The sequence below is a fragment of the Pipistrellus hanaki genome (assembly GCF_964339955.1).
Source record: "Pipistrellus hanaki genome assembly, chromosome: 12".
Classification (NCBI taxonomy): Eukaryota; Metazoa; Chordata; class Mammalia; order Chiroptera; family Vespertilionidae; genus Pipistrellus; species Pipistrellus hanaki.
The window spans coordinates 40,521,369-40,534,121 of NC_140514.1; the positions used below are offsets into that span (position 1 = coordinate 40,521,369).

At 52.1% G+C, this 12,753-nt stretch overlaps 1 protein-coding gene across 7 annotated transcripts in view; it reads right to left on the reverse strand.

Moving 5' to 3' along the window:
• Positions 1–12,753, reverse strand: part of SLC4A5 (solute carrier family 4 member 5) — a 62,015-nt gene that overhangs the window by 13,873 nt on the left and 35,389 nt on the right. For 6 of the 7 annotated variants that reach the window (XR_014796546.1, XM_084901273.1, XM_084901276.1 and 3 more), the window contains 7 exons: positions 10,985–11,118; positions 10,048–10,319; positions 7,397–7,455; positions 4,410–4,610; positions 2,394–2,507; positions 1,285–1,446; positions 119–297 (listed from right to left, as the gene is read on the reverse strand). Coding sequence is in view for 6 of the 7 variants with exons in the window: in XM_084901273.1 (XP_084757399.1) it covers positions 119–297; positions 1,285–1,446; positions 2,394–2,507; positions 4,410–4,610; positions 7,397–7,455; positions 10,048–10,319; positions 10,985–11,118 (1,121 nt within the window). In the remaining variant the exon portion in view is untranslated. The remainder of the gene's footprint in view (positions 1–118; positions 298–1,284; positions 1,447–2,393; positions 2,508–4,409; positions 4,611–7,396; positions 7,456–10,047; positions 10,320–10,984; positions 11,119–12,753) is intronic. The other variant, XM_084901275.1, reaches the window with a different exon arrangement.

Below are 12,753 nucleotides of genomic sequence, written 5' to 3' on the forward strand. Positions count from 1 at the left end.
GCTGTTAGAGCAGGGGCCCCTTTTGCCCAAATACCCCGATGGCAAAAGAAACCTGCTTCCCCTCCCCCAAACGGACCACTCCTGCTCAGGGGGTCCCCGAGCCCAGCGCCCCACCTACCTGACCCCCAGGAACTGGGGCTGCTCCCCGGGGGCGCTGGTCTCGGTTTCCATCTTGAGGCTGTCGATGTGGGCGATGGAGATGACGGTGGCCGCCACGTACCAGGGGAGCCCCATGAAGGAGCACAGGGCCATGAGGAGGCCCACCCAGAGCAGGTCCAGGTGGTAGCCGGCAGCCTTCTGCAGGGCGGCAGGGGAGGGGCGGCTGTTGCTGACGGGGGCAGCGGGGGGAGGGGTTTAGACAGAAATCTCCCCGAAGCAGTCATTTGGTGGAGCATGGTTCAGGGCTCCGCTTGACCTTCTAGAGCAGTGTTTCCCAAAGTTTTTCCCAGGGGTACGGGAAGAGTTTGGTGGGGGTACGCGTTGCACCGGAGTTTGGTGGGGATATGCACTGCACCGTGCTTAGCTGCGCCTAATTCTACGTTCTCATGAGTACGAGCGGTACTCAGCGTTACGAAAATTATAGAAGGGGTACACATATGTCAAAAGTTTGGGAAACACTGTTCTAGAGGGTCTGCTGAGGGGCTGCCATCCTACAGTGCCCAGGCCTCATCAGCCTCAGGGTTTGGTGAACCAGGGAAGGGGCAAGGTGAGGGAGGAGAGGGGTGTTCAGACTCAAAGAGGCCCTGGGCTGGGGTCCCTAGGGAGGAGGGCTTCTGCCAGCGGCCACCATCTCTCTGCAGTTCCTGGATGGGGCCCTGGCTGGGACGGGCCCTGGACCAAACCCAGAGTGGTCCAGGTTGGGATGGGGGAGAGGGTAGCCTGAATCTCCCCAGACCCAGGGGCAGGGTGGGGAGTTGCAGGAACAGAAGAACTAAGGATGCTCCTCTGCCTCATGGTTCTGAGTCAAAATCCCGTTAGGATCTGCTCTGACTCCCAAGGTCACTGTCAGGAGGCACAGAGCTGGAGGGTCTCCTTGGGAGAAAGTGCCCAGGGGCCCACGCTGGACTTGGTCCTGGTCTTTGGATCAAGTCCCTCTGGCCCTGGTGGCCTTATTGCATTTGCAGGTCACGTGTCTCCCCCACACACCAGAACTCAGTCTTCTGGCCTTGTATATCGCTTCAGAAATGGCCCAGAGTTCTGATAGACGCACCATCTACCCGCTCAGTTCCCTCTGACTTGGTGGGATGAGGGAGGCTGCACCCCTGCTCCCAGCACCAGCCTTACCCTCAGCTTGTTTTCCTTCCGGTTGACGATGACGGCTGTGATCTGCTGGTCCATGAATATCAGGATGGTCACCAGCAGCGCAGGCAGGATGCTCGCTGGGTACACCCACCAGGGGTTCTTCCCAAAAGGGGCCACGAACCAGCCTCGGTCTGCCCGTGTGGGCTAGTGGAGCAAACAGAGAGGGTCCTTGCCTCTCTCCCTTGTCCCAGGGCACTGGCCACCCAGGCACCCCCTCCCCGCCTTCCTGCCTCCACCTGGGGCACTTTTCAAGTCCAATCTTTACCCGTAAGGACATGGACACCTGCAATTACAGAACAAAGAGAGCCTGAGGCAGACAGACTCGGGAAGGAAGGACCCCTTGTGTCTGCAGAACTAAGGGGGTCCTTTGTGGCAGCTGCCAGGGGTTGATTAGGAAACAGGGTGCACAGGTGTTGGGAGGGAGCTTGCAGCCACCACTTAATTGCAAACTAAAAAGGTGCAGCAGTGAGGCCCAACAGGCAAGAATAAAGACTTGGATGGGCCCACTGCCCTGTGGGGTGCACTTGAGCTCCTTAGAAGAATCTTGAAGTGACATTGTGAATGTCAAGTCCTCAGTCAGGAAGGGCCAGTTCTAGAACCTGCACCTCCCAGCCCAGTACAGAAGGAGGGTGCTGGGACTCAAACTTAGCTACAAGCAAATGGCACAAACTGTGGACTCTGGGGGTGGGGGAGGGGGGGAGGATTTGTGAAGCCGTGGTTCTCTTGATGCTGGTCTGGGACCACACTTTGAGAATCACTGTTCTAAAGGGTCGTTTTTCAACAGAACTCAGGTGACCAGGCTTGCAGACTGCCTGGAGTCAGGGTATTGTAGGCCCTCCAGTGGCAATCAAGGGCTTCAGCTAGATTCCATCACCTCCCCACCCTGTGGCCACACAGGGGGTTTCGTTGTGAATATGGCCCCAGCCCATCAGCTCATAGGATCTCCCCCGGGAGGCCGTTCTGCCCAGGAAGGGTGGAGCATGCACAGAGAACTCGCAGGGTCACTCGGCTGAGAGTCCTGACGGTCGGATCAGGGTACAGGGGACTGGATCTGCAGCCGGTGAGCGGCGGAGCTACTGCCCAGAGCAAACCTTGATGACACTGGGCACATGCAGCTTGGGGGTTTCCAGCCCGAAACAGGCATCGATTCCACAGAACAGCAGGATGGAGAAGACAATGGAAAAGTCAGCTACCAGGGCCCGGATCTGCGGAAAGATGAGCAAGTGATTGACATTGCCCGCCCACCTGCAGGTGGGTCTAGTTCCCAGGCAGCAAAGAGGAGGATGGTTAAGAGCCTGGGCTTGACCTAGGCTCAGCCCTCTCTGGCTATGTGATCTTGGGAAAACTCATCATCCCTCAGAGCCTCGGTTTCCTCATCTGTTTAATGAGATAAGGATACACCTACCTCATTGGCATAATGAGCTACAGTGCATTCCAAGGGCTTGGAATTTATTAGTCCAGTGGGAACTGCTGTTATGCACAAGGCATGGCAGCCATCGCTGACATTTTTTGGTATGACAGACTGAACCGGGTCACCCAGCAGTGGTGGTAAGGACAACGGCTGAGCTCTGAAGGAAACCTTAGCTCCTAGAAATGTGTGACAGATTGTTGCACTGCCCCCCGGGCTGGGAGGGAAGGCCCCCAACTCTTCCGAGGACCCCTGGCTACCCTCAGACCTTCTTCCTACTAAGAGTCCGTGACCTCTTGCTTCACTGTTTCAGAAGGCCCATCCTAGGCCAGGCTCTGGACCTTATCTCCCTGCCCTTCCACACCACTGGCTACCCTGTCACCTTTTTTGTCTCTCTTCAGAGACAGCAGTTTCCAGAGAACAATAGGGAAAGCAATTAGGAGGAGCAGGGGGAGGCTACATATGGCACAATGAATTTGTTCCCTGTACCTCCTACTCCCCTTTAAAATTGGTGTTAAAATAGCATATGTAATTAATTTAAAACATTATGGAAAGAAACAAGATCTTAATAAAAAGGCAAGGTATATCATATTCATGGATCAGAAGACTCAAAATTTGAAGGTTGCCATTTTCCCCTACATTGACATGTAGAGTTAATATAATCTTACCAAAACTCCAATAAGTTTTTATTTTGGTGAAATTTAAGATGATTCTAAAACTTATGTGGAAATGCAAAAGGCCAAGGGATTATTGAAAAAAGGGACAAAGAGGTTGGTCTGCAAGATATACAGACTTATAAGATTGTGAAGATTGTGTTATTGGCATACAAATAAACCAATGGAGCAGAATAAAGAACCTAGAAATAGACCCCATCTTGTGTGAAATTTGATAAATGGCAAAGGAAGCATTGAAGAGCAGTGGGGGAAAGATTTTTTTCAAGTGCTGGAATAATGGACTATCTATACAAAAATAAAGAAATACTATTTCAACCGAAACCGGTTTGGCTCAGTGGTAGAGCGTCGGTCTGCGGACTGAAAGGTCCCAGGTCCGATTCCGGTCAAGGGCATGTGCCTTGGTTGCGGGCACATCCCCGGTAGGGGGTGTGCAAGAGGCAGCTGGTCGATGTTTCTCTCTCATCGACGTTTCTAGCTCTCTATATCTCTCCCTTCCTCTCTGTAAAAAATCAATAAAATATATTTTAAAAAAAGAAAGAAATACTATTTCATACTATATGTCAAAAGCAATTCTGATAGATTGTAGATCTAATATGAAAGGAAAACAATAAAACATTTAGAAGATGACATAAGAGAATATCTTCTGTCCAATATTTTCCTTGAGGAAAATTTTGATATATTTGATTATAGTAAAATTAATAATTTCTATTAATAAAAAGATATCACTAAGAAAGTTACAAAGGCCAATAAAAGAGTGTGAGAAGATAGTTGCAACACATCAGGGAAATGGAAATTTAAAAAACACAAAGAGGTGTTACTCCCCCAAAAGATAAAAGTCTGACAATACCAAGTGTTATCAACAAGGGGACCCAGTTCTCTCTGACTCCAAGTCTGGGCTATTTACCTGAAGAACCTCAGTGAGCCCGTGCTAATGTGTCCATCCTGCGAGCGGGTGGGAATCTTTCCAGGGAGATCTTGTGAACAGTCTGACTCTAGGCCCCCTCCTAACTGCAGGGTGAGCTCACCTTGGTAGGAAAATAGCGGCTGAACTTGAACTTCTTCAGGGTCAGGGTCATAGAGTACGTCCCGAAGAAAAGGATGAAGGACATGAGTGCCAGGTCGGGGATGAACTGGCAGGAGTTCCCGAGCAGGCGCCCACCGTAGTTCAGACACTCCTTCTTGCTCAGCAGGGACCAGTCCAGCGCTGTGAGGTTAAGGGGGTTGTACTTGGGGACCAAGCACAGGAGAGAAGGGGTCAGAGCCATCCTCATGGGTCAACTGTGCCCCCTGCCCCTGCCCCGCCGTCCCTAGGCAGCCCACATGCCCCTCCTGTTCTCTGAGGGGCCCTAGCCTTTCTGCCCCATGGCCCAGCAACAGAAGATGCTCCTGCAGACAGGCTGCTTTAAGGAAGGACCTACAGGAGGCTCCGTTGGGCGATTAGAAGCGGAGATGTGTTCTGGGATGCACTGCTGTCAGCACGGAGGAGAAGCACAGAGGGTGGGATGCCCTCCTCCTCAGCAGGCCTCGCTCCCAGCTCAGGCCACCTCCTTCCTGGAGTGTCTCACTCTGACTCTTCCCTTTCCTGTCCCTGTACACACCCTCTCACATATTGGGGCTCATACCCCACCCGTGTTTGACCCTTCTTAGATCAGCTGCTTCAGGCACTTCCCCTTTGGTATCCCCGATGCCTAAAATCCAGGGCACACGACCATTTTACATGTATAAATATGGAGGACTGTATAGTATATATTCTTATGTATATTCCTATGCACATATTCATATACACTGAGTGGCCAGATTATTATGATCTCTGGCCACTCAGTGTATACCCTATATCACATGTGTCAAACACAAGGCCTGCGGGCCAAATCCAGCCCACCAGGCCTTGCAATGTGGCCCGCACCGCTCTGTCATCACTGCACTCCGCTGTCAGTTTATGACATTGTCAGTTTATGACTGTTCAGTAAACCATTCGGCCCGCGATTTAGGCTGGATTTTAGATTTTGGCCCCTTCTCTGATTGAGTTCAACACCCCTACCCTATATAATAAAAGGCTAATATGCAAATTGTCCCCTCGACCAGGAGTTTGACCAGCAGGCAGGGTGGCCAACTGCCCATGTCCCCTCCCTCTGGCTAGGCTGCTGGACCCCACCCATGCACGAATTCATGCACCTGGCCTCTAACACACACACACACACACACACACACACAAACACACTGAGTGTCCAGATAATTATGCATTCAGAGATCATAATAATCTGGCCACTCAGTCTATATACATACATATGTATGTTCCTAAATGTACATAAGTGTACATATATATTCATATATGTCCCTAAGTATAATAAAAGGAAGAATAAAAGGAGAGTGTTTTGTAATAAAATTTAATGTATTTTTAAAATTTAATGTGTAAATTTTTGGAACCTACATAACGAAGTAAACAGATGCTTGCAATTATAATGGATGTGTGGATTGAGAGAAGAGTGGTAGTCTGCCATAATGACAATGTCCTAATGAATCATGACTCCCCGTGTCCACACTCCTTTGCAACGTGACACTGACAGTTCTCATCGAGGTGCAGTCTATTTCTCCACCCCAGGGCCTGCTGAGACCAACAGGAGGGAGAGGAAGTGGCTCTGCGCAGGTTCTGAGCTGCGGCCTCACGGGGCCTTGCGGTGTCTGCTCTCACGCTCTTGAGGCCACGGTGCTGTGAGAAAGCTCAGGGCGGGAGGAAAACCACACGGAGAGAGAGGCCCAGCCATCTCCTGTCAGGTGCCCCGAATCACTGACGCAATTAAAAACGCCCCCTGCAGGTTAGTACGCCTCTACTTTCCATTGGCCTGGCCCAGCGTCTCTCTCCCAGCTCATCTCTTGGGGTTTCCCTGCACAACCCCCACCAAACACTGTCTCAGCCCAGCGGTCCACTCACTGTCCTGGACAGGTTTGTGCTTTTCCTTTTGTGCCCTTCTGTCTGTGCTGGTCCCTCAACTGGAATGGGAATGAGCTTCTCTCTACAGAAGCAACTTTCCCGACCTTCCAGCCCAGATGGCGTTCCAGGGTCTCCGGGAGGCCTTCCTCTCTAGCGTGGGAGCACACACGGCCTGTGTTTGGCACATGGCATGCTCTGCCTATGCTGTCCAGTACTTTCCAGTCCGTCTCCACAGGCTTAGGACAAGCAAGTGTGAGGGCAGAACCGGGTCTGTTTCCTCCATGTCTCCTTAGCCCTCACAGCACACACTGCACCTTGCAGATAACAAGTATGCAGACACAGGTGCTGGCTGATTCCATTCTTCCTCTCTCACGATCAGATATTTGAAAAATCTTAGGTTAATTGCCAACTGAGCTGGCAGCTACCTGCGTGGGGGTGCCTGAAGGAGAGACCTTGGGGACATGAGAGGTTCAAGAACCTCCCCAAGCGCCAACCTACCCTTCACCTGGTTTTGGACTTCCCACCATTGGAGCCTGAATCTTTACACATTCAATTTTTACAATATACATTCAATTTTACTATAAATTACTGTCCTAATCATGAGGGCTACTGCTTATTATTATTGGGGAAAGCAGGCCAGGTCTGAGGGCCTGGGGCCCCTGAGCACCAAGGACAGATCAGACAGTGAGGGGGGAGCATGAATAGGAAGTAAACAGGGAGGGGCCTGCAGGTGGGAATTGGGGATCCCAGGTGGAGAGGCTGGAAGAGGAAGGAAGATGGGTGGGAAACTGTTCACAGCACTGTTTATGCAGCCTTATTTATTCCACATGTCCACCTCCCCCGTGAGTGTGTGTGTGTGTGTGTGATATTTATGCACATACATCTTATGGAATAAGGCATGTTCTAAAAAGGGATTTTGACAGAATGTACATAAAATTAAAATGTGCATTGAAAAGGCTCCACAGGGGACCCTGACGGGCAGCTGGGTGACCTCTGCAGTCTGGGGTGCCATAAGATGGCCTCAGTTTCCCAACTTTCCCACTCTCCCCACAAAGCTCTCAAGTGTAAGCAGAAAGGACTTACCAGAGAAGTGTTGGTGTTTGGCGGCAGCAGGGCTGAGGCATTGAACCCGGTTATGTTCGCTGTGGGCGAGCGTAGGACATGGGGAGGGTCAGCAACTGCTGGGCAGGGGCCTGTGACTCCCCCCCAACAGGGCCCCCACCCTTCCCATCCTCCTCCAGTCCCATAGAGCCAGGGATTGGCTCCGTGGTGAGGGTCCTCATCGAGCCCTGCCCTCTGCACTCTCCCCACTTAGTCCAGGGACAGCAGGGGCAGGGAGGCGGTGGTGGTGGCCAGGCTAAGGCAGCCGCTCTCTGAGGCTGGAGGGCTGGCTCTACAGCCTGAAGGAAGGGAGCTGTTGCCAAGACCCAGGGCTGACACAAATCAGTGAATAACGTGCCTTGTGCATCCCTACCGGCCACTGGACTCACGTCTTCAAACATTTTCAAAGAACCTAACTCTGTGCCATGCACCTTGCCAAACCTTTACACACACCATCTGGCTAAGTGCCTAAATCTGAAAGAAGTCCCCCCATTTTAAAGATGAGGTAACTGAGGCCCAGAGAGGTCAAGTAGCCTGCCCTTGGCCCAAGGTCATACAGCGCGTACTTGGAGGAGCCGTGACCCATCCCAGGCAGGCCCAGAGCCCAGACACCTCCCAGCTTCACCCAGCGAGCGTCTTCCTGTCCTCCTCCTCTCCCCACACACTCCCTTCTCCCCGGCCTGGCCCCGCCCACATGTGCCATTTTTGTTTGGTTGGTTGGTTGGTTGGTTGGCTGGTTTTTAGGTCAGCTGGCCTGAGGAGCTGGTTGGCTTTGCTGTTGTCTTCTCTAATCTGCGCTTGCTCCAGTGGAAGCAGAGGAAGCTTAAACCCGCTCCAGCCTCAGCTTCCCTAACACTGAGTGGAGCATGTGAGGGGCCCACCAGGGCAGTGAGAAGAGTGGAGAGGAACTGTGAGGCCTGCCCTGGGGGTTGTGACCACTCATTACCAAGGCAGGTCTTGGAGGGCCACTGCTGCCCTCCCTCTTGTCCTGCCCTGCAGGGGTGCGCAAGGGCCACGTCCTCCCGCCTTCCTCCTCCAGGGGGCGCTGACTGAGCAGAACCTCTGCAGCAGGTTTGGGGAGGGAGCAGGCCTGCCCGCCAGTTTGCTGGTGACAAGTCTGAAATGCGCTGCCAGCCCCATCTAGCTCCTGCTGGCTGCGGTTAGGAGCCAGAGGGCAGAAGAGGCTATTCCTGAAGCTTCCATCAGCCCCAACAAGCGGTCGTGGTGGATGTGACCACAGGGCCCTCTGAGTTGCTCACTTCCGGGTAAACTGGGCTGGATGTGGCTAAGGGACTTAGCTTCGACCTGGGTCACAACACTCCTAGCAACTTCACATCCCAGAGAAGCGGTCGCCAACTGGTGGTTCCAACCAGTGATCCGTGGATCACGGGTGGCCCGTGAGGTCCGAAAGGCTGCTCTAGAGGGTTGTTACCATTATTCTGAGGAAAGCTTCATTTCCTAGAAATCAGAGACATTTGCTGCCTTTCCTCACGCCACTGACCAAGAAGGCGTGATGCATAATTAACAACGGAATAGACCAGGTGGCAAGAAGGCAGGCTCAAGTCTACCCCTCAGCTCAGTCACACCAGATACTCCTGTGGCATCCTCTGCTTAGGCTTAGCCATTCTTTTCTCTCTCTCTCTCTCTCTCTCTCTCTCTCTCTCTCTCTCTCTCTCTCTCTCTCTCTCTCTCCCCCTCTCTCTCTTAAAATATGTTTCATTGATTTTTTTTTTTTTTTCTTCAGAGAGGAAGGGAGAGGGATAGAGAGCTAGAAACATCAATGAGAGAGAAACATCGATCAGTGGCCTCCTACACACTCCCCACTGGGGATGTGCCCACAACCAAGGTACATGCCCTTGACCGGAATCGAACCTGGGACCCCTCAATCCGCAGGCCGATCCTCTATCCACTGAACCAAACCAGCTTAGGCTAGCCATTCTTTTATATAGGGAACTTTGTAGGATTTATCGGAAAGCCGCTTTGAGATGAAGAAGGAAGGATTATAGCATGGAATCGTCCAGAGAGTGTCCCAGGATCAAACGGTTTGAAATTCTAGTGTTTGCAAATGGTACTCACTTGGGATTGAAAGCAGCCAAGTCAGTGTGTGCAGCATCCATAAACAGAATACAAACCAGTTACGATGGAAACAAGGTGAAATTTAAAAAGAAAGTGCCCCGAACAAGCCTTTGTGATGAAGAGTGACAGTGAGTGACTATGCCATCATCGGACTCGGTTTTGCAGGAACACCGGGGAGATGGAACCATTCACAAGCAAGTGGTCCGTGGGCTGGGAAAGAAACCCTCCTCTTTTAGCTACCTCCTCCCCAGTCTCCTACATGTCTAGAACTTTCTTTCTTTTCATAGTTTTCTACTCAAAACAACTTGTCCTGGTTTCCGTTCCTTTATTCTCTGATTACACCCTGGGGCTCTGGTGGCATGACCCTCCTTAGAGTTACTGTCCCCTCAGGTTTTCTCCCAAACACGGGGCTCAAGACTCTGCATTTGCTCTCTTGGGTCAGTAGGTGCCCATTCCAAGCAAGCTCACCCTCCTGCATTTGAGAAGAGACACAAGAGGAGGGGAAGGGGATAGGAGGGTGGGTGGGGGCCCAGGGCACCACTGAGGTCACTGCTCACCTGTATCCGGAGCGACACACTCGCACTTATAGGAGGTGATGGAGTCAGGCTTAAAGTCCGTGTTGATGGGGTAGTACTTGAAGGCACTGATCATCTTCTTGATGGCATCATAGATGAAGATGAAGCTGATGAGGGTGGAGAAGCCTTCCTCAGTGAAGCGGGTGATGTACTTGATGATAAAGCTGGCGTCTGTGGCCACCAAGACCAGGCACTGGATGGCTGAGTGCAGGCCAATCCAGAGGCGGAACTCCATGTAGTCCAGGCCATTGCCTCTGGAAGGCAGAGGAAAGTGGAGGGCCTCCAGCCTGGGGCTCTGGGCTGTGCTTGGCTCCCCAGGCACCACCTGAATGACTCCTCATCTGTCCCTGAATGACTCCTCTGGCACAGATGCCCTCCTAGGAGCTGCAAGAGGACTGGAGACAGGGACACTTGGGACAGTTTCTGGGTGGGGTTGTCTGGTCTTTGAGAATTCTGAAAAAGGATCTCATGGGGTGACAGGAAGGTGCCCTCAGTTCTCACATTTTGGTAACAATCGTGAATGGGGCGGGGCGGGGGGGGGCGTGTGGGTAAGAGAAGGAAGAGAAGAACTTCAGACTGATGGCTGGGCAGGCCTTAGAATGGCTTCCTGGCTGCCCAGGTTAGATTGGAGCCTTCTGACCTCCAGCTCAACTTTTCATGCCCTGCACTGACTTCCAAGTCATCACTGCTCACAAGCAGAGTGCTGTGAATTCTCTCCTCCCGTCTTGCCTGGATGTCTCCCTGTCCGCTATGCTAATGTACACCAAGGTGACTCAGAGGCAGGTGGCTAGAGGAAGTCAGAGGGACCACCTGGAGGTTCTCTCTGGACAGGTACAGACAGCTTTGGACCTGCTCGCCCGGCCTCCCCTTTGGGGTTTCCCCCGCCCCGGTCTGGGCAGACTGCCCGAGGAACACCTACTTGCTAAAGTCGAAGAGGAGCTTCTCGAAGATGAGGATGGGCCCCGTGCTGCTCAGGATGATGAGCGGCTGTCCCGAGAAGAGGCAGAACAGGACGCCGGCCATGGCAGTGCCCAGGAAGCTCTCCATCACCCCCTGGGGGCACAAGGACTGTGAGGCTCCATGGAGGCAGAAGGCATCTTATGGCACAAAACACATCACACCTCTCTCACCAGGGACCCAGGCCACAGTGCTTGCCCTTTATTCTAGGCCAGTGGTCGGCAAACTCGTTAGTCAACGGAGCCAAATATCAACAGGACAACGACTGAAATTTCTTTTGAGAGCCAAATTTTTTAAACTTAAACTTCTAATGCCACTTCTTCAAAATAGAGACTCCCAGGCTGTGGTATTTTGTGGAAGAGCCACACTCACGGGGCCAAAGAGCCGCATGTGGCAGGCGAGCCACAGTTTGCTGACCATGGTTCTAGGCCCTCTATTTCCCAAGTTCTGCTCCCCATATCCTCCTCCAAAATCCCCCACATCACAATCCCATTGGGGTAGAGGTCCTGCGTGACTTCCTTTCCGCACCCTAGGACCTAGGAAACAGGGGTGCCAGTGTTCCTACTTGTCCCCGTGCCCATTCTCCTCCCAGAGGACAGCCCATTCATCCATTCAGTCTCTCAGTCATTCTGCTGGGTGCTTTTGGAGGTTAGACCATTCATTCATTCATTCATTCATGATTCATTAAGTGCCTACTAAGTATCAGGCATTGTGCTAACTATTGGGGACCCATCAGTAAACAAGATCATGCCTTTTCAGTCTAGTGGGAGATATAGACAAGTAACCAGGCAATTTCTATACAGCAGTTTCTCAACTTCAGTACTACCGACATTTCAAGCTTGATAAGTCGCTGTGTGGGGGCTGTGCTGTGCATTGCAGGGTGTCTAGCAGCATCCCTGGCCTCTACCCACTAAATGCCAGTAGCACCCCTTTCCCGTTATGACAACCCACACTATCTCTAGATATTACCCAATGTCTCCTGGTGGGTCAAAACCATCCCTTGCTGAGAACCACTGCTAAGGAGTGTGAGAAGCTGGGATCAGGCGAGAGTGCCAGAGGAGCACACAGTAGGAGTAAAGGAGTGGTGAGGAAGGCCTCTCCAGAGATAGATATGTGGAAGCTGATACCCACACACTGAGAAGAGAGGAAATGGAGTGATGTGAGTGACCTGGGAAGAGGGAACACTCTATACCAGTGGTCGGCAAACTCATTAGTCAACAGAGTTGCAAACATCGGCTTGTGAGCCGTAGTTTGCCGACCACTGCTCTATACAAAGGCTGGACCTGAAGAGAGCATGGCTTTGAGGAACTGAACGATGACAAAAGGCTGATGGAAATCAATGCAGAATGAGCGTGGTGGACAGGGATCTGAGAAGGAAACACTGGAAGATGCGATGTGAGAGCAGGTATGACCATGCTACGAGGGCCACTGGGGAAAGCTGGTTATGAGTCAGTATGTGGATAACGGGGTGAACCACGGTGTCACCGGCGGAGACGGTAGAACAGCAGGTCTGGAGGGAAGATGGTGGTCACATGTAGACCCTGTGAGTTGGGGGATTCCATATGGATATGGTCAGATGCAGCTGGATATTGGACTTGCAGCTCGAGAGTGGAGTGGGCTGGTGATAGGGGTTCATCTCAGTTTATCTGGGAAACCGTGTCTTCACCTTAATGTTTTGAGCTTTCTAGTGGTTCTCTCTTGAGGGCCCCCTTCAGAGAAGACCCTTGTTTG